The sequence below is a fragment of the Ostrea edulis genome, chromosome 7 (genome assembly GCF_947568905.1).
Source record: "Ostrea edulis chromosome 7, xbOstEdul1.1, whole genome shotgun sequence".
NCBI lineage: Eukaryota > Metazoa > Mollusca > Bivalvia > Ostreida > Ostreidae > Ostrea > Ostrea edulis.
The window spans coordinates 67,798,051-67,820,496 of record NC_079170.1 but is presented as its reverse complement, the minus strand read 5'-3'; the positions used below and the strand labels follow the sequence as shown (position 1 = coordinate 67,820,496).

At 36.3% G+C, this 22,446-nt stretch overlaps 1 protein-coding gene across 4 annotated transcripts; it reads right to left on the bottom strand.

Annotated features, from left to right (window-relative positions):
- Nucleotides 1-12,853: 12,853 nt before the first annotated feature.
- LOC125656360 (uncharacterized) lies at nucleotides 12,854-21,399 on the bottom strand. Of its 4 annotated transcripts, XR_008797235.1 has the most exons (4): nucleotides 21,328-21,399; nucleotides 18,415-20,608; nucleotides 13,611-15,906; nucleotides 12,854-12,914 (listed from the first exon to the last, which is right to left on the bottom strand). XR_008797235.1 is itself a non-coding variant. In XM_056145155.1 (3 exons), the coding sequence occupies exons 2-3, from the start codon at nucleotides 20,599-20,601 to the stop codon at nucleotides 14,311-14,313; spliced, it is 3,783 nt and encodes a 1,260-aa protein (XP_056001130.1). In that variant the 5' UTR covers nucleotides 20,602-20,608; nucleotides 21,328-21,394; the 3' UTR covers nucleotides 12,854-14,310. The 4 variants fall into 4 exon arrangements, 2 of the variants coding, with proteins under 2 accessions (XP_056001130.1, XP_056001129.1); XR_008797234.1 differs by lacking the exon at nucleotides 21,328-21,399 and having other exon boundaries at nucleotides 18,415-21,041; XM_056145155.1 differs by having other exon boundaries at nucleotides 12,854-15,906; nucleotides 21,328-21,394.
- Between the last annotated feature and the right edge of the window lie 1,047 nt (nucleotides 21,400-22,446).

Below are 22,446 nucleotides of genomic sequence, written 5' to 3'. Positions count from 1 at the left end.
ATAAAAGCTGACTTTTGATGGATAAAACTGGAGACCCCCCCCCCCTCCCCAATTTGATAAATATTTATAGTATACATAAAATTTGCGGCACACATGATATATCAAGAAAACTCGTCAGAAAAACTCCTCATATTCAAGGGGGTCATGATTCTGATATTCACGACTGTATTAAAAAAAAAAATACATTATAAATCCTGGGGAAACATTTTATTTTGTGGTGATTTCAATGCGAGAGTTTCAGCAGATCCCGACATCATTATATAGAGGATGATAATGAGATTCCTACTTTCTATTCATCATATACTATAGACAATCAAATCACAAATCTTCACAATATACTATAGACAATCATATCACAAATCTTCACAATATACTATAGACAATCATATCACAAATCTTCACAATATACTATAGACAATCATATCACAAATCTTCACAATATACTATAGACAATCATATCACAAATCTTCACAATATACTATACACAATCAAATCACAAATCTTCACAATATACTATACACAATCATATCACAATATACACAATCATATCACAATATACTATACACAATCAAATATCCTCACAATATACTATACACAATCAATTCACAAATCCTAACAATATACTATACACAATCAAATCACAATATACTACATGTATACACAATCAAATCACAAATCCTCACAATATACTATACACAATCAAATCACAATATACTATACACAATCAAATCACAAATCCTCACAATATACTATGCACAATCAAATCACAAATCTTCACAATATACTATACACAATCAAATCACAAATCTTCACAATATGGACTTCGATAGGTAAATGTTTGTCATCTTCTACTTTATTTTTCTTGATTTTAATAGGTCAAATTCATATGCTAAGCGTACCTTCTCCTTAGACAATAGGGGTAAGACTTATTAGATATGTACATTGCAAATCAATTCAGAATATTGAATCTGATTCAGTGAAATTAGATGTTAGATCCGCTTGCATACTCGGCGCTTACATTTGCTCGCACATATGGTATCATATTCAATTAGATTGATTATGTTTCAAATAGCTTCGGAAAACATTTCGAACCAATTCATATTCCTGATTTTTTACCTACATTGTCTGATTGTCATTGCTTGTTACAATGGTCAGTGTTGGTTAGATTCTCTTAGTCTGATAATAAGGATACCAGGGGCGGATCCAGGAATTGCAGTTACGGGGGGGGGGCACTTTCTGAGGCTGGGGGGGCCGCCTTGAGGCTTTCAGAGGGCGAAGCCCCCAGAAGCTCCTGGATTTTACAAATTTTATAGGGTTTGAAATATGTCTCCTATTTAGTCAGCTGTACTATTTTCTATCATTTTTTACAAGGTGATATTAATAAAATGAAGCAACGTTTAAGGGTTTTTCAAAAAAAATAAGTTCTACCAATAACGTAATTCAAGATATCAGATGTTGTCATTCACTACTCTGGTAGTGGAAGAAATTATTCCTTCTTTTATCGTTTAGTACATTTTTCCAAACAAGATAGCACGATTTACCTTTAAAAAGATTTTAGGGGGAGGGGGGAGGCTTAATCCTCCACTGGATACTTATTCACATTCAATCTCAGCAAACTACACGTGGTCAGATGAATCCCCTGTTCCTTATGAGACAGCCCTCGATTCTGCGGACATTCAACAGAGATTGCAAAAGTGTTCAAGTTGTAAGAATCTTGACTCTCGAGAACTGATTGATTGATTGATTGAATATTGTTTAACGTCCCTCTCGAGAATATTTCACTCATATGGAGACGTCACCACTGCCGGTGAAGAGCAGCAAAATTTAGGCCTATGCTCGGCGCTTATGGCCATTGAGCAGGGAGGGATCTTTATCGTGTCACACCTGCTGTGACACGGGACCTCGTTTTTGCGGTCTCATCCGAAGGACCGCCCCATTTAGTCGCCTCTTACGACAAGCAAGGGGGTACTGAGGACCTATGCTAACCCGGGGGGGGGGGGGGTACTGAGGACCTATGCTAACCCAATCCCCACGGGAAGAGAACTGATTGACCACACCTCTACAGAATTATGTAAACATGATTATCAGAGCAGCAGACACATCTCTACGAAATAAACATAATAAAATAATAAAAATGCACCTTAATGATGACATAATTTTACATTCCTCCTCAATTAAAAGTGTAGAAAATAAACATAATAAAATAATAAAAATGCACCTTAATGATGACATAATTTTACTTCCCTCCTCAATTAAAAGTGTAGAAAATAAACATAATAAAATAATAAAAATGCACCTTAATGATGACATAATTTTACATTCCTCCTCCATTAAAAGTGTAGAAAATAAACATAATAAAATAATAAAAATGCACCTTAATGATGACATAATTTTACTTTCCTCCTCAATTAATGGTTTACAACAAAAACTAAACATTTTGCAGCTGTATTTTTCAACAAAAAAAAAAAAAAAAAAATAACAACAGCAACAAACAAACAAACATGGTGTTTGTTATTATACCTATGTCCTTTCTATGTATTTAATTATTCCTAAGGATTGTTTTAAATTGTTTTATATGTTATTAAGGTAATCATATCATTACATTAGGCGCTATATATTAATATAAAAAATTATGCATTTTAATTCTGACATTATGAATATTTCATTCAATTGTATGTACCCATCGACTTTATATTATCTTTTCTCTCACATTTGTAAAGCGCTTTAGAGAACTAATGTTGATCGGGCGCTATGTAAATCTTTTAATTACAATTACAATTGTAATTAAACTGTGTATGAATACTGATGCATCAAAAAGCAAAATGAATAATGAAGATAACGAACAGTGATTAATCTCATATCTCCTATAAAGAATACAAAAATAGGAGTAGGGCAAAAACGGACCCCTGGATATACCAGAGGTTGGATCAGGTGTCTAGAAGGAGTAAGCATCCATTTTCGACCGGTCACACCCGCTGTTAGTCTATATTTGATCAGGTAAACAGAGTAATCCGCAGTCAAAATCAGTGTGTAAAGAACGGTCTAACAATCGGTATGGAACACGTCAGACAGCATTTGACCCAATGTCAAATTGTATTGGTAAATTAGATCGATATAAAGAATATAGAATTTGCAAATTGTTGACTTTAAATAAAAAGGTGAAGATAAGGAACAGTGATTGATGTCAGTAGAGGATACAAGCCAAAAACTGTCCATTCTGTGAGAGAAAGAACTGATCGAGGCCCGTAGGGCCGAAACCAGTTCTCTCTCACACAGAATGGACAGTTTGAGGCTTATATCCTACTCAAAACATTATATCTTTTGTTCTAAGAATGGACAGTCTCAGGAAAAAACCCATTGACAATAATAATTATGAATAAAGCTATTTTTGAATAGTCTGACAATATAACAGTTTGTTTCTTTTGTAAGTAATCTGGTACTGCAGGTTTTATATTCACTCACACTATAGTACTGAGCCATATCAACATGTCTTCCTCTGATGGGGAGAGCATTTTCATTCCACAATCAAAATTTAAGGATTTTAATGAGAACACTGCGAATATTATCTTAATGAGTGATATATTCTGGATATGGAGGGTGAAGAAGTTATGAAGCCAAATGTTTATCTGAAAAACATTGTGTTTTCGAATATATTGGAAGAGAAAATAATTAACGCCAGCCAAAAGAACCCAATACGCCCATCTTGTGAAATGAAATGAAAACGAAAATAATACATGTAGTTTAGAATTAGGATATGCTGATAAACAAAACATTTTAAAAAATCGTTGTGACGAAGTTTCAGAATGTGCATCTGAATCCAGCAAAATTCAAATACAGCATGGAAATACGTCTTTCAAATTTAAGTTTTGATGCGATATAATGATGACCAATGGAATTTAAAAATTGTGAATCTTAAAGTTGGAGCAGAGAATTCTACAAAGGGTAAATACCGTTTTAAGTATTTCAGTGATTTTTTCCGATGTCTGTGTTGATTTTTATTTGTAGGGAATTTAAAATAAAATGTGTCTTTCAGCCTACCTGTAGATGTCTAATAAGTTATTGGGTTTACCTGGCACTGTCCAATAAGTTGACAATCACTGCTTGTTATTTTTCAGAATGGACAGTATCTGTCCATTCTTAAAAATAATGGACAGCAATTGTCAACTTATTGCACACCTACAGGTAACATTTTCACTACATGTACAAGTGGACTTCCTTCTATATAAAAGCATAAAAAGACAAAGGATTGCGTAACAGAAATGTTTTGATAACTCCTATAGGCAATACAAAATAGAGAGTTGGGCAAACACGGACCCCTGGATATACCAGAGGTGAGATCGGGTGTAAGCATTGATTGATTGATTGGTGCCTAGAAGGAGTAAGCATACCCTGTCGACCGGCCACACCCACCGTGACATGTTTGTCAGTATAGCCTACCCCAATCTGAAAACCGATCATACGCAGAACAAGCTCTTGTGTATAGAAACAGTTGAAAGAAAATAAACACCATATACAGGTGATAATGGACTATTGTTATAATGCATTGGTCTTTTGGGAGGGTTCTTTATCTTGCCAAAGTCTGCTTCATACCAGACATTTCTTTCCGAATGACCCGTGCCAAAGTCTGTGTTATACCAGATTTCTGTTTCCGGATGACCGTGCCAAAGTCTGCATCATACCACACTTCTGTTTCCCGATGACCGTGTCAAAGTCTGCATCATACCACACTTCTGTTTCCCGATGACCGTGTCAAAGTCTGCATCATACCACACTTCTGTTTCCCGATGACCGTGTCAAAGTCTGCATCATACCACACTTCTGTTTCCGAATGACCCGTGGTAAAGACCGCGTTATACCAGACATCTATTTCCGAATGACCGTGTCAAAGTCTGCGTAATGGCGGACTTTTATTTCCGAATGACTCGTGGTTTTTAATTCCAATCAGGGGTGGATGTAATATTTTAGGAGGGGGCGTTGACCAGTCCTCAGAGGCAACGGTCTTTAGGTCCCTATAAGTGCAAGGCAAAGTCCTGGCTGAGGCCCAGGGAGAGCGTACCCCGGATTATTAAGTATTTTGATTGCAAAATCGAGTTTCTAATGAGGTATGTAATTTGGTAGACATAAGGCCTTTATATACGCTTAACATATGCGACATGCTCTCTCCTTATACTGTAGGTACTAGAATTCACGCTTCATGAATATGAATAAGATGTAAGATTGATTAAACAAATCTGATAGGTACGGAAAGCTGACAGGTGCCAGGGTAGGACATTGGTATTCAATTTAACTAGTGGACGCCACTTTGCATGAGAAAACGAATTACTTATTCGCATGCACAGATAACGGAAAATGAACGTAGTTAAAAAGTGGTATGGACAGCGCCCCCTCCCCCTTATCTCCCCTTATAGGGGCAGCCCCCTTGGTTCCCCGTGCCTAGTACATTGGTATACTGTGTGGACATTTTAATTTGTCTCATCCACACATCTATCTGTCGACATTTTCGTATCACGAACATTTTATATAACTTTGTAAGTTAACAGCAAGTTCTTAATCATAAAACACATACGTATAACTAATTAGAAATTATAAAACACATACGTATAACTAATTAGAAATTATAAAACACGTATAACTAATTAGAAATTATAAAACACAAACGTATAACTAATTAGAAATTATAAAACACGTATAACTAATTAGAAATTATAAAACACAAACGTATAACTAATTAGAAATTATAAAACACGTATAACTAATTAGAAATTATAAAACACGTATAACTAATTAGAAATTATAAAACACGTATAACTAATTAGAAATTATAAAACACAAACGTATAACTAATTAGAAATTATAAAACACAAACGTATAACTAATTAGAAATTATAAAACACGTATAACTAATTAGAAATTATAAAACACAAACGTATAACTAATTAGAAATTATAAAACACGTATAACTAATTAGAAATTATAAAACACAAACGTATAACTAATTAGAAATTATAAAACACGTATAACTAATTAGAAATTATAAAACACAAACGTATAACTAATTAGAAATTATAAAACACGTATAACTAATTAGAAATTATAAAACACGTATAACTAATTAGAAATTATAAAACACGTATAACTAATTAGAAATTATAAAACACAAACGTATAACTAATTAGAAATTATAAAACACGTATAACTAATTAGAAATTATAAAACACATACGTATAACTAATTAGAAATTATAAAACACGTATAACTAATTAGAAATTATAAAACACAAACGTATAACTAATTAGAAATTATAAAACACGTATAACTAATTAGAAATTATAAAACACATACGTATAACTAATTAGAAATTATAAAACACAAACGTATAACTAATTAGAAATTATAAAACACGTATAACTAATTAGAAATTATAAAACACAAACGTATAACTAATTAGAAATTATAAAACACGTATAACTAATTAGAAATTATAAAACACGTATAACTAATTAGAAATTATAAAACACACACGTATAACTAATTAGAAATTATAAAACACACACGTATAACTAATTAGAAATTATAAAACAAGTATAACTAATTAGAAATTATAAAACACATACGTATAACTAATTAGAAATTATAAAACACAAACGTATAACTAATTAGAAATTATAAAACACAAACGTATAACTAATTAGAAATTATAAAACACGTATAACTAATTAGAAATTATAAAACACGTATAATTAATCATTAGATATTGTAAAACACATACCTATAACTTATTGGAAAGGGAGGGATCAGAGGAATATGACTCCATTTTATTTGGGAATAGAGAATAACTGTCTGTCCTCTGACAAATTGAGTGGTGGTCACCAAATAAAAATTAAGTGTTGGCCTTGACAGATATCAGGTGTTCATCCCTAGTTAAATTAATATCTATGGCACTTACCGGCTTCCGTAGATATGTAAGTCCCTGTGAAAATGCATATTGGATTATAGGGGCTTGGGAATTCAGGACTGAACCAAACATGATAGGGGTGGTATGGGATGGGGTGTCGCTCTCCGGCATTGTTAAAATTCATCTTCGAAAACTTTAGAGGAGGGGAGGGGGCTTTTTTTTAATTTAATTTTTTTTTTTACTTCCACTCCACTTAAATCCGCCAGTGCTAATGTGCTAAAAAAAAAAAGAACAATAACTACATAAGATAGCGCTTTTATATTTTGCATATATATTTTCTTTCTCCCCTTTTTTTTCCTTTTTATTCTGGTCTCCACTACGGAACATCAGCAATTTAATGTTTTTGGTACTAGGGTATATATGTATTCATATTGATATGATGATAAAATATTTAAATTCGTAAAACAAGACTGATTTATTCGAATATGTCCATAAGTTGATATAACAACAACAATTTCAATGCATTAGCAAATTTACGGCGCGAGATAGATCGTGAATTCTATCTCACGTCGTCAATGTCTTTAATCAGGGAGGATTGCTACAAGCACCAGAGAAAAATGTGGGTGAAAAGTGGAGGATATGTGCAACAATAATTTGAAACTGAAAACTTTGAAATGTATTCTATTTAGTAAAAAAATACAATTTAGCAGTAAGTACTCTGTAGAAGAATTAAAACCCCTGTTGGACTCGAACACGCGATCTATAATTCAGCACTCGACAGTTTTAAGAAATATTTTATTGATAATCTTTAAACAATATTCACATATGCTTGAAGATGATGAAAAGTAAAACACAACATTTTCAGATATAAACATCAAAATATCACATCTTTTTTCTGGGCTACTCAGCTGGGCAATTAACACTAACACGAATCGAGAAATATCTTTATAATCTTTCAAATTTCATTCAAGGTTTAAAGGGAAGTCGGCCATTACGACGGTGTAGCGTGCCTCCTTAAAGGTTTATCCTCACAATCTTGTTGTTTCCGCCTCAATTCTCAACAGATCGCGAGGATTGTTTCATTCATTCATCTAACGGAAAAACTGAAGTAACAATCAAAATGTACGTTTAAGAATTGATTGAAATTAGCATCATCACTCTATAGTCAAATGCAATATTCTACTCCATTAAAAAAGAGCTAGAAATCTGAGATAATAAAAATTCTGGTAACACTAACGTACCTAATGGCACACTATGTCACTCTGGCAAGTTTTCAGCAGATGTCAACATAACTATTTTTTCTGGCAAGATATTGATATACTTTGGGTTTTTTTATCCTGTGACCTTGACCTGGAAATTCGACTCACTTTTCATCAAACATGATGTATTCAATATTTCCTGAACTATTCAAGATACCGCTCTCATATTTTGCATATAGATTTATCATGGCCCGGTATATCATATAGTATGATGATATAAGACGTTGTGACCTTGGTCTTATCCAGAATAGCAAGATTATATCAGTCGCATTGACATTGGTATTGATCCATCTCCGTGTTATGTGAATGGTTTGGGGCTAGGTTTGGGCAGCATTACGCAGTAAAAAAAAATTCACGAAAATAAAGATTAATAAAAGAATCTTTTAAAAGTCACTGTACAATGGCAGGGCAAAGGTGCATTTATTTAGATGAGCGATAAGGTCCATGGACCTGTTGTTTGTTATACTAATATATTTTTACTGAGTGGCGAACACCACCGTGTACCTGTATAAAGGCATTGCCAATATTTTCGTGGTCTCTGGCGATCAGGTCTTTCAACAGTCTATAGGAATCCCCGTGGGTAAAATGTGTGATCCTTTGTTAGCTGACCTCTTTTTATATTTCTACGTCTACGTGAGAAGTGAAAAATTCATGTTGTGGCCTTCAATTCGACATTTAGATATATCGACGATGTATTATCTATTAACAATAATAATTTTCATCCATATGTCGATTCAATATATCCCAGTGAACTCGAAATAAAAGACACCTCAGAGTCGTCCACTTCTGCTTCATACTTAAATATTCTATTGGAAGTAGATATTAACAGCAAACTAACAACTCAACTGTCTGACAAACGGGATGATTTCAGCTTCCCCATCGTCAACTTCCCATATTTATGTAGCAATATTTTATTATCACTTGCATACGGTATTCACATCTTTCAACTAATTTGAAATATAAAAGCTTATTCTGCGTATGATCAGTTTTTAAATCGAAGCAGGCTACTGACAAACAAGTTGATGGTGCTGGGGTTCCAACAGTCTCGCTTGAATTAAATCAGCATTTCACACCTATGGTCGTTATAACGATCTAGTTTGTCAATACAGTCTATCATTGGGTCAACTGCTGTCTGACGTGTTTCATACCGATTATTAGGCCGTTCTTGGCACACTGATTTTGACTGCGGATAACTCCGTTTACCTGATCAAAATATAGGGCTCACGGCGGGTGTGACCGGTTGACAGGGAATGCTTACTCCTCCTAGGCACCTGATCCCACCTCTGGTGTGTCCAGGGGTCCGTGTTAGCCCACCTCTTTATTTTGTATTCCTTATAGGAATTATGAAATTGATCACTGTTCGTTATCTTCACCTTTCATAGGTTCAAAAGGACAGTCTACAAACCTAAAAGAAATGTGGATAGCGTGTTTAGATCTTTTGTACCCCCCCCCCCAACCAATACAAACATTAATATAGAATCAACAATTCATCCAAAATATGCGATTTTCTCCATATTTTTTAGTTTTTGAGATGACCACTTGTGAGATCTAAAACCATTTCTATTTTCTGATGCGCTTGTGCACATCTCCAATAAACGTTCCTCCTTTACAAATATCTGTGAGAAAAAAATCACAATTTCCCTGCATTGAATGGAGTAGTGCTTTTTTAACAGTGGCGGATTTAAGGGGGGGGGGGGGGCAGCGGGCGCCCCCCCCCCTAACATTTTCAAATTTATGGTAAATCGTGGTATCTTGTTTAGAAAAATGTACTAAAAGATAAAAGAAGCAATAATTCCTTTCACTCTCAAAGAAATGAATAACAAAATATTTTGTTTTCTTGAAATACTGTATTGGGAGAACTTCATTTTTTCCAAAAAACATTAAAATTTGTGTCATTTTTATTAATTTTACCTTCTAAAAAATTATAGAAAATAGTACAAATGACTAAATAGGATACATTTTTCAAGCTCTATAAAACCTGTAAAATCCAGGAGCCCCCAGACCCCCTGCCTCATAAAGTGGCGCCCCCCGTAACCACAATTCCTGGATCCGCCCCTGTTTAATACCAGAATATAATAATAAAATTGTCAAATATTATTTTTCACAGTTTAACATGCGTAGTATTCCGACATGAGATGGACAACGGATTTAAGCAGTAGGCCTAATACACACAGGCTGATCAGTAGTCAACACATGTAATGTTTTCAGTCAGCCGTCTATTTATCACTCAACTTTCGGTCGGATGTAAGGCAGATAAACCAAGTAAATTTTTATTTAGAGTTTAGAATATAGAAAGAAAATATGATTAACATACACCACAACCCATCCCCTTTTTCTGCCCGCAAGGATCCGTGATAGAATAGGTCCTCGGTATCTCTTGCTTGTCGTAAGATGCAACTAAATGGGGCGGTCCTTTGAAGAAGACCTCAAAAACCGAGGTCTCATGTCACAGCAGGTGCGGCACGATAAAGATCCCTCCCTGCTCAAAGGCCGTGTACGCACCGAACATAGGCCTGAATTTTGCAACCCTTCACCAGCAATGGTGACATCTCCATATATGGGAACAATTCTAGAACGGGGCGTCGAACAACATTCAACCAACCTCACGCTTTTCATTTACACAAACAGCAATTTTTCAATGGATAAATCTAATTAAGAACTACCATTAACATAATCTTAGAAACATAAGATTTTATCAATTAATTGTAAATTCTAACGTACATGTATCACCACGTCCATCTAAAGTTTTTGATTGAAATTGAAATACTGTAGAGCTTGAATTCAAGGCGGGGGTTCAAAATAAAAGAAATCCGTCTCATTTGAAAAAAAAAGTTCATAGATCCAAAAGTAATTGTAAATGTGCCAAGTGAAAATGTTAATGAAATTGTATTCAGTGAACATTCAATTCTTAGTGAAAAGTTGTGCTGCAATGAAAATTGCATTTTTGGGTAATGTAAAGGAATTCTGCAGCAGAGGAATCCGAAACAAGTGTACAGGATCAGATGAAAAACCCGCAGCAAATAAGCCGACAAGTAAGACGGCATTGATTGTAATGAACTAACATGAACGATTATGGACTTAGTGATTGTGGGCGGTATCAGTAGTGGTTGAGGACTATGGACTTGGTGGTTGTGGGCGGTGTCAGTAGTGGTTGAGGATTATGTACTTGATGGCTGTGGGCGGTGTCAGTAGTGCTTCAGGATTATGGATTTAGTGGTTGTGGACGGTATTAGTGGTGCTTGAGGACTATGGACTTGGTGATTGTGTGCGGTATTAGTAGTGTTTGAGAATTATGGATTTGGTGGTTGTGGGCGGTGTTAGTAGTGGTTGAGGATTATGGATTTGGTGGTTGTGGGCGGTGTCAGTAGGGGTTGAGGATTATGGATTTGGTGATTGTGGGCGGTATTAGTAGTGCTTGAGGACTATGGACTTGGTGATTGTGTGCGGTATTAGTAGTGTTTGAGAATTATGGATTTGGTGGTTGTGGCCGGTGTTAGTAGTGGTTGAGGATTATGGATTTGGTGGTTGTGGGCGGTGTCAGTAGGGGTTGAGGATTATGGATTTGGTGATTGTGGGCGGTATTAGTAATACTTGAGGATTATGGATTTTGTGATTTTGGGTGATATTAGTAGAGGTTGAGGATTATGTATTTTGTGATTGTGGGTGGTATTAGTAGTGGTTGAGGATTATGTGTTTGATGGTTGTGGGCGGGATCAGTAGAGGTTTAGGATTGTGTGCTTGATGGTTGTGGGCGGTGTCAGTAGTGGTTGAGGATTATGGATTTGGTGGTTGTCGGCGGTATTAGTAGAGGTTGAGGATTATGTATTTTGTGATTGTGGGTGGTATTAGTAGTGGTTGAGGATTATGTGTTTGATGGTTGTGGGCGGGATCAGTAGAGGTTTAGGATTGTGTGCTTGATGGTTGTGGGCGGTGTCAGTAGGGGTTGAGGATTATGGATTTTGTGATTGTGGGTGGTGTCAGTAGTGGTTGAGGATTATGGATTTTGTGATTGTGGGTGGTATTAGTAGAAGTTGAGGATTATGTATTTTGTGATTGTGGGTGGTATTAGTAGTGGTTGAGGATTATGTGTTTGATGATTGTGGGCGGGATCAGTAGAGGTTTAGGATTGTGTGCTTGATGGTTGTGGGCGGTGTCAATAGTGGTTGAGGATTATGGATTTGGTGATTGTGGGCGGTATTAGTAGTGGTTGAGGATTATGGATTTTGTGATTTTGGGTGGTATTAGTAGTGGTTGAGGATGATGGATTTTGTGATTGTGGGTGGTATTAGTAGTGGTTGAGGACTATGTGCCTGATGGTTGTGGGCGGGATCAGTAGAGGTTGAGGAGGATTTACTTGGTGGCTGAGGATGATATCAGTAGCTTAGTGAGTGATATTTCAAAGTTGTCTTAATAGTGACACATTTTTCCTTCCTATCACTGGCTTCAACCACCCAGATCTCACCAGGAATTGGTGTGGTATTAGTAGTAAAAGATACGATTTCATAATGGATGGTTCAAATGTGTAAGCGATCATGATAATGTATCATCACTAGTTCACAAGTAGTTGCTATAAAATGTAAATAATTCCATAGGGTAAATACAGCGGACCTTGATAGATAAAGTCTGTTGATCACAGGACCTTAAACCCCTTGGATCAAATTTGAAGACTTGCATCATCCTGTTGTAAAACTAAAAATCATTCAATTGTACATTAAGGATTTTATTGAAAACCGAATACTATTACAGAACATTTGATAGTACTGACAATACGATATTGAAAGGATGCGATAATAATGAATTGCACATACCTTACTGGAATAAAAGCATTCACTGGATGTCCATGTAAGTGTCCATGTAAGTGTTACTCATAAAAGTGTAAAATTACATTTTAGAATATGCATTTTGCAAATTCTATGATCGTTTTAATGGCTCATTATATTGAATTCTGTTTAACGTGTTTCACATAACTGTTCGACCGTTCTTTACTTTCTAACTTTGACTACAGATTACTCCGTTTACCTTATTAAGATATAGGGTTTACAACGGGTGGAACTGGTCAACAGAAAATGCTTACTGCCTCTAGACTCTTGCTCCCACTTCCGGTGTGTCCAGAGATTTGTATTAGGAGGAGAAAATATCCCCTTTTGACTGGCCCCACCCCTCATGACCCCTATATCTTGATCGGGTAAACAGAGTAAAACAAAGTCAAAGTAAAAATGTAAAGGATGCCATAACAAGACTCAGGGTATTTCATCTTATATATTACACAAGTAGCTGTATTAATGTAGCCCTATCCTATATTTTTATTCTACCGATTTCGGGGTAGGACTTCAATTCCATAATATTAGGATTTCCGCAATGGTGCAAAATGATTTAGTGATTAACCGATAATAACCCCCATGTATTAGTCCAAAAATGTTGTTTACACCAAAAGGAGTACTAACTTTTTGCTCGGCCATGTCTAATAAAGATGTTATTCATCAAATATCATGTACAGCACGCAAAATTCTTCGTCAGCTCCGCCATTATTGTTATCGCGAGATCTAAACATTGACAATCAGCGCGAAAATGTAGTTACTCGAGCCATTGCGACAAAAAAAGGAAAATCATATGGTTACAGAAATAATTTACACTCTGCTTTTCGGTTTTTTTTAAACTTGGTATTAGATTTAAACCTTTTCAATACTGACGAAATAGCTTTCGCCTCCGTACTCGTCGATTGATGTAAATACTATCTTATATGGCATATGCAAATAACTTGACAATAGGAATTTGAAAATTCAGTACATCAAACATGGCGTTCAAATATGAATCGAGAATGCATTGAAATGTATCGAAATTGTTTAAAACGGTAGAATAGAGCCTCACGAATCGTAAGTTGCAGGTTGTGAATTTATACATTGGCTCCAAAACATAGAATATCATTTCTTTATGTAAAAAAGTCAGCAAATGTTTAGAGTGATCGAAAATGTTACGGGAGTAGACCACTCCCGCATTTACACCATTACTGAGATCCTAAGGAGTTGTAGCCCTCTCCCACCAAAAACAAAAATCCAAAAGGGTTACATTATTGTAGCGACTCATATATATGTACTTTTAAAAACTGAAAGACATTTCTTAAACACAACGAATCCATCTAAACAATACACATGCAATTTAGAACTTTGTCGATTTTGTTGCAGATACAGTAGAATTATGATTTGTAGATGAATTCAATGTTGACGAATTCTTAGTTTTTTGCTTGCAACACAATCGCAAAACTCGCCCGTTGCAGACGTAGCTTAAAAATAAGAACAACCCTTGAAGCCCGTTAAGAATTGCCACGACATATGAAAGAAATGATAGTGATAAAAAGGCGTCCACGACTTGAAAAATCCAGGTTAAACCCGTTAGGGTGAAAAGTTTAACGTAAATCCAAACCTCCACGGATTGCTTTTGATTCTTCTGCGCATGCGGGGTGCTTCTTATGCGGACTACCGTCACAATGAAGAATATGGAATTGCTAACACAGATCAACAGCATGGGGGATATTATGGTGACGATGAACGCTAATTTGGTGTTTACAATGCCGTTTAAGTTTTCATAACCCGTGACATCCCCGTTTGATATAATTAGATTCACAATTAGATGAACAGCCACCACTACCGCGGGACTGCCGTACGCGTAGACGGCATACCTACTCAGTGCAAGACACGTGTCTCTGTCGTTTTTGATAGTGTGAGTTTTTCTTGTAAAGACACGGAACATGTGAAATGAACACACCTGAAGCCAGCAAAAAACAGCCAGCCAGAAATAGTGCACGGCTATTGATGACGTCATGGAAAGCGTGTGTAAGTCTACGATATAGGGTCTGATTAACGTCATCAGTTGCGCGAAGAAGAGTGAAATGATTAAACACATGTTATTCAATCCAGGCAATGTCCGGAGTGATTGGAAAACACAGTATATTATAAACGTCAGGACGAGACACACAAGGGATATAACGATACATATAAACGTTAGCACAGATAGGCCGAATGTCCATGTGTCGACGGATGGCTCTGCATTTGCTTGCAAGGTATGGTTTATGTCGAGGGTGCAGACCCGTGCCGATTTGTTGTGAGTTAACATGAACCTGTCCTGTGACAGAGAAACATTCCAGTTTCCGATCGTTAGCCTCCCAGTCGCGGCATTGTGACTGTATTCCTCGGGATTGATCAAAACTTGTGGACATAATAGTAGTTTATTTACATACACTCGCCTGTATTTTTGACTAGCTCTCTTCGTCTTGGTTTTCTTATACATGCAATTTGTGGCGAAGAATGGAAATACAATTGGGCTTTCATTCTGACTGAGGGAGAAATTATACAATGTCTTTTTCATCGAGAGTTGGTGGAACGAATTCGAAAAAGACACAAGTTTTCTTTCCACATCCACGCGATAAATCATTTCTTTTAGAAAAATCACCATCTGCGCATACAGCTGCAAGCCGGACAATTCATTTGCGTCACAGTCTTTGTTTACAAGGAAGATGTGCTCCTCAATGTCTATGAAGTCTCGTGCCAGATTCGTAACTTTATCTAACATCATGACAACTGAATGGTACAGAGCTTGAACAACTTCCTCGACTGTGATGGACTTCTCTATATTTCCTATGCTATCCATCCGGAAGTAGAGGATGTATCGCATGTTTTTGGTTTGGGGAAGCAATGATACACATGTACCGTTGAATAAAATCTTTCCAGGAAAGCACACCATATCTCTGCATAAATTCTGGAAAAAGAAAGGCATGGTTATCTTATAAATACGTTTTTAAGCATTTCGTCTTTTGTGAGTACACGCATGCATCTGACCGCCATGTTTAGCAATGTGAGTGATGTTGGTGTATAACGGGCGTCTCTTATGGATACATGCATACATGTGACCGCCATGTTTAGCAATGTGAGTGATTTTGGTGTATAATGGACGTTCCCAAATCAGATCTGATGACATTAAGTACTTAATCCCATGTCTGGGCGTCCATGGGGGGGGGGGGGGGGGGGGGCAGTGTTTACACCTCTTTAAATGTCCTATTCTGTATAGGAATCATGCGATTTGATTGCTGTTTGTTATTGTTACTTGTTTATAACCAAATGACGTGCACATGTTTCTACAATAGATTGCCTATGATAATTTGTTTATTACCAAATCACATACCAGTATCAGTAACGAGAGCGCACAAGTGATACACAATCTGAATGGTACCATTGGTATAAGCAATGTTAACATGCTATCCCTAATTCCTTTATTTTTGGAATAAAAGTTATATTTCAATATTATTGGCGTCGTAGAATGTGGAAGGTGAAGATGACGAACAGTGATCAATCCCTTAACTCCTACATGTATAAGCAATACAAAATAGATAGTTTGGCAAACACGGACCCCTGGACACACCAGAGGTTGGATCATGTGCCTAGGAGGAGTAAGCATCCCCTGTCGACCGGTCACACCCGCCGTGAGCCTTATATCCTGATCAGGTAAACGGAGTTATCCGTAGTCAAAATCAGTACCTACCAATCGGTATGAAACACGTCAGACAGCATTTGACCCAATGATAGGTTGCATTGACGTACTAGATCGTTATAACGACCATATGCACTGTTTGTTTGTGTTTTAGTAACATGAATCTAATGAACAAAAATGTACTTATTGATTGATGCAGGTAGTTTTGATTGAACTATATTTTAGGAGGTCTATTCAACGATGATGTTGGAATTTTTGCTTTTCATAAATCATCCGATGCAATGCTTTTAATTTGTGTAAATACGGCCACACGCAGGATAGGTGTGGATAATTCTAAGCAAAAAGAATACTTCAGATGCATGATATAGAGCAAAATCAACCTGATACATATTTCAAGTATGTTTATGGAATGGTAGGGTATTTGCAATATGCACGGGCACTGCAAAATTTGAAAGATAAGATAATTATAGATTGTGATTGCATTTTGTTAGACGTCTCTCTCGAAAATGTTTCACTCATATGGAGACGTCATCAAGACTGACGAAGGGCTTCAAATTTAGACCTTTGCTCGGCCATTGAGCAGTGAATGTTCTTTGGCGTGCCACACCTACTGTGACCCGGGACGTCCCATCCGTTTTTAAAGTGAAATCCGAGGACGACTTAGGTCTGTCACGGTCGGGATTTGAACCCCGGCTCTCTGCATGCAGGACGAACGTTCTAACCTCTAGGCCACCGTGACGGTCAAGTAACAATAATGTTACGCATTATTTACTACATAGGAAAATTAACAATATCAACAAAACGGCGGTAGTAAACCAACAAATCAACAAAACGGCGGTAGTAAACCAACAAATCAGCAAAACGGCGGTAGTAAACAAACAAATCAATAAAATGGCGGTAGTAAACCAACAAATCAATAAAACGGCGGTAGTAAACCAACAAATCAATAAAACGGCGGTAGTAAACCAACAAATCAATAAAACGGCGGTAGTAAACCAACAACTCAATAAAACGGCGGTAGTAAACCAACAAATCAATAAAACGGCGGTAGTAAACCAACAACTCAATAAAACGGCGGTAGTAAACCAACAAATCAATAAAACGGCGGTAGTAAACCAACAAATCAATAAAACGGCGGTAGTAAACCAACAAATCAATAAAACGGCGGTAGTAAACCAACAACTCAATAAAACGGGGGTAGTAAACCAACTAATCAACAAACCAAGTCAAGAAATATGCGAGGAAAAACCAACCAAATGAACAAAATCACGTGGGTGGAGGAGGAAACATTTCCTTGTGTAATTTGAGGAAAATTGTGTTATACTTGAAGAGTACTAATTGACCAAACGCTCGACTTATATTAGATTTAACATTTACTTACAATAACAATCAAATAGTGATATACATAAGGGGGAACTGCTCCTAAATAATATATCATTTTATATTCAATATTATCTTTTTATTATTGATTCTGAAATTAAAATTGGTTTGATCTCTGCTTGAATTATCATTCATTGAACCATGACCTGCATATAGAATTACGAGTATTACAAACGGAAAGTTTTATATCTGCAGATTGGCCCTGACTTGATACACAAGCTCCTTAGAAGAATGGGGGGGAGGGGGTAGTGATTACACCAAAAGGGTAGAATATTAGAATCATAAGATCTTGTTATGTAATTGTACTGCATTAATGTTCAGGAAGTAACTACCGGTTTAATTATATTTATGAATCTAAATATTTCAAAATCTACACGTTATATCAATTTTGATACCCACCCTATGTTTGTCTAGATGCTGATCAGCTTGACAGGTAGTTTCCTGTTTCAGATCCCTTTCCTCGTGATCGTAAGAACTGAGAGAGAACAGTGTTCTATATGTCACCACGTGCATCTTGGTTCTACTGAAATTTTTCTGAAGATCGATTATATCAAACACATCCGGATCTTTTATTGGCTTCTCTGCGTTTTTGGTGCTGTAGCCATGGCACTTTTCACAAAATATGTTTTTGTAGGGCGAAGACATTTGTACGAAGGATATCCTTTCACAAGCCTCTACCAACTCTCCACGGGATATATCTGCAGATTCGGTTTCACAATCTCCAATGGTTTGGATTGTTCTGTCTTCAACAGGGTTGCACATTTGACAAAATATGTTTTTGTAAATCACTTCACTATTCCAGGTTGGTCCTATAGACGGTAACCGATTATGTGTCAAGCTTTCACATGCTTGTCTGATGTCACCATCCTCCTTGCTCCATAGCCCAGTAGTGTTGCATACACCCACGCTTTCTTCCACGTTACCGCAGGTTTGGGCAAACTTGTCTGGTAGTAGACGAATGGTACAGTTTGCTTTTTTCATTGTGTTAATTAAATCTCCGAGAGTCGGAAGATAATCCGGGTTGATGAATTGATTACATGATATATTTAAACCCCACATTATCGTTGCTTCAGGTGGGTAACCTGGATCTTGATTACAGTGGTGACAGAACACATTTAGGTATGTCTTCCCGCTTTGTTGACCCCTCACTGGTAATGTGTGGAATACGTCATCAAACACACGAGATTCGCAATGCTCTGAGCCAACTCCTTTACAGCGATCTATGACTCTGAATCCACCACGTGGCGTGATCTTTGGTGGAAAGTCAGTGGTGATGCAGGAAGTAAAGGGAGTCTCCAAAACATGGTCGATGCAACAATCCTTAAAGCAACTAACCTCACACGAACAATTTGTTCCCACATTCCTCAAATTCTCCTGCAATATGTTCGACGAACAAAGTCCCTGACCAGTGAAAGCGAAACTTTTTATGGCGAGATGAGTGATGTTCAATTCCTCGTCTGGTTGAACTATGTGTATATTCTCTACCTGTCCCATTAGAGGTTGCACTCGAGAAATCAGATGAAGCATTATTTGAAAGGTTTCGGGAAAAACTCTGATGAAATATTGCATGTCAACTTCATTTATTTTCCTTGATAGCTTAATTTTCGTTTCAAATTCAGTTTTTGAATCCTGACACAAAAGACAGAAAATATTTTTGTAAGGTGATGTGGACAAAGTGTTCGGGAACCTTCTGCACAAGTTTGCTATTGGTGACGATGGAAGAGGGCAGGAATCCCTCATTGGTACCTTCACTTGTGTGGGTATGTTACACAGATAACAGAAAACATTTTTGAACACCTGTTGGTAAGTTAAGTTGTAAGCGCTTTTGCACGCACTGTCTAGAGTGACGTCATATGTATCCCAATGTCCAGTGACGTTGCAAGTAGTAATGAATTGTTTGGGGTTAACCGGAGTACAACGTTCACCTTCACCCTGAAAAGCGATAAAGCAACCCGATTTGTTGGCTTTTTCAATTATTTCACCATAGGAAGACAAGTAATTAAAATCGGTTGCCTTTTCACAGTCGAAAAACAAATGCCACGGTTGGAAAATAGACGCGTTGTGACATTCGGCGCAATATTTATTCCAGAATACGAATTCACTACTTTTGCTTGTTCCGGGGGGCAATCTCAGTCTCTCATAGAGTGTCCGAGATTTACTGCATTCCTCTTTAAGATTTTTATCACTACCACTAGGACAGTCGTCAAGCAAACTATAGAAATTCAATTGTTTTTCTAATTCATTTATGATGTCGATTGAGCGGCATTTTGGAACACCGTGCGCGAAATATACATCAGGACAACAGTGAAGGTTTGAATCATTGAAGCACGTGACGTCACATGAGCATTTTGGACATAACTGTTTGTGATGAAAGTCACGCTCTGTTAAGTTGAATGAAGAGACGAATGATTTATCACATGCTGTAGACACTCCGCACACAGAGATGTACTGCATGACAAGAGAAGTGTAATTGAAGTTTAAATCTAGAATGTTCTCTGTAGGTGTAGAAGAGACCCCAAAGGACAGAAGCATGGTGCTCAGGACGACGAGGGTGCCCACCCTGACAACCTCACCTAAACCTGGCATTTTGTATCTGAAACAGAACATATTTTATTTATTTTATTAATTGAGGGCTTGTGAATGCATTCATAAAGGGATTTTCAGTTGAAGATAACAGTGAGTAATATATATCATTCCCTTTCAATAATTATCTTATCAGCTACTTAAATTTTTAAATGGTATTTCAAATCTTATTCTTTCTAAAGTGGTCTTGATAATCGTATTCATTTTTCTATGTTCAACAAAACCACAATAAAGCTACTTGCATATCGAGCATAAAATAATATATTATTTTAGTTGTTGAAATCAAATTATTGTGTAGAAGTTTTATCAAATGTGTATCACAAATTTTAAAGAAATTTTATTGGTTTCAGAATTACCGATGAATAGAGCATAAAAAAATGAGAGAAGTTTGTTTACATTTGAGGAATCTAGCAATTTATAAGGGCATATATAAAGGCTTCATAGTGGAAATATTTCAATGACAAATGTTGATGACATACTAAAATTAGACACCTGGTGTATTAATATACATACGTTTTACGAATAACTACATCGTACGAATTCATCACAAAATACATTAAAAAGGTGGAACCTAAATACAAACACAAAACATGACACACGTGTTTAATTAATCACCTGTTGATTTTTACAGACATTATTAAGTTAAAGTATTAACTATAACGGTAAATCTTTATAAATAGTTTCTTTATAAATAGTTTTGAAATTAAGGACTTCCTAACAACGCCTTACCTTTTATGGTTGTGTAGTCCTCATGGAAAACAGAACCGGACGTCGTCATTTCTGTGAGATTTATCTTGTCTCGATGCCTCCCAGTTCAGCCTGGGGGCTGGAACACTCTGTCATCGCCCGAACGTCAATAAACTTTTTGACGTTTGAAATAATTATCAGCCACAGATGACGAATAGCAATTGGGGAGAGCAGGTATAGTTATCGGACAAATTGCTCGATTGCTTTGAATCTCATTAATTATTCCCCTAAAAACTTAAACTAATTATGTAAGATATTTTGCTGTTATGTACTATTCAAAATCTCGTTCTTTCCATCCCTTTTCTTTTTCGGTTTTCTTCTCTCTGTTCCGCATTCTCTCTCTCGCTGACCTTTAGTATATTTGACTAATGTAAATGCCCAAAACGACTGTGCAATAAATCATGGTCACTTCCGATTTTGCTGACAGCCATATTGAAACACGTAGTCAACACACCGCATATTTAATGTACGCAAATAAACATCTGTCAAACCCAGAGGAAGAGTAATTTTTGGAATTCAGAACTTCTGCTAAATTGAATTGTTTGTTTTCGCTCCTATTATAAACATATTTTTCACATTGACATAAAAACAGTCAGAAAATAATTTCGTCGTAGATACTAAGTAGGTCACGGCACCTGCCAGTCGTTCTTGACCTTCACAAATTTAGACGTCACTATACCCAGAGTGCACCATCTACATGACGTCATATCCACTTATCATTTATCGCACATTTGGTATCTCATATCATGTTCTTCTAATCATATTCAATCAAACGTTACGAGACTGCCGCTATATCTCCTTTTAAGTATTAAATATTACAACTTGATTGTTCTTCCAATAAATTTTAGCATTAATGAATAGATTAATAAAAATGACTATACCCCGGTTACGTTAAACGGTTCCTAAGAAACTGGGGGAAAAAAGTTTTAAAGACGCATGTAAAATAGGGCCGGTTATAGTGCTTTCTTTACCAATAAAAGTATCAATTATTGCGATTATATGAGAATTTTTGTCGCAAAACATACACTGACTGCCACTCAGAGTCTTCAATTTAGGTAGGTCCTAATTATTGATTCATAATTTAAAAACAAAAACAAAAAA

Bases quoted from the DNA above. Each gene is read 5' to 3' on its own strand.
- LOC125656360 (XM_056145154.1), bottom strand. From the start codon at position 20,622: ATGTTCTGTTTCAGATACAAAATGCCAGGTTTAGGTGAGGTTGTCAGG. The intron at 15,907-18,414 runs GTGGGTATCAAA...TTCTTTTTCCAG, and splicing joins AGCATCTAGACAAACATAGG to AATTTATGCAGAGATATGGT.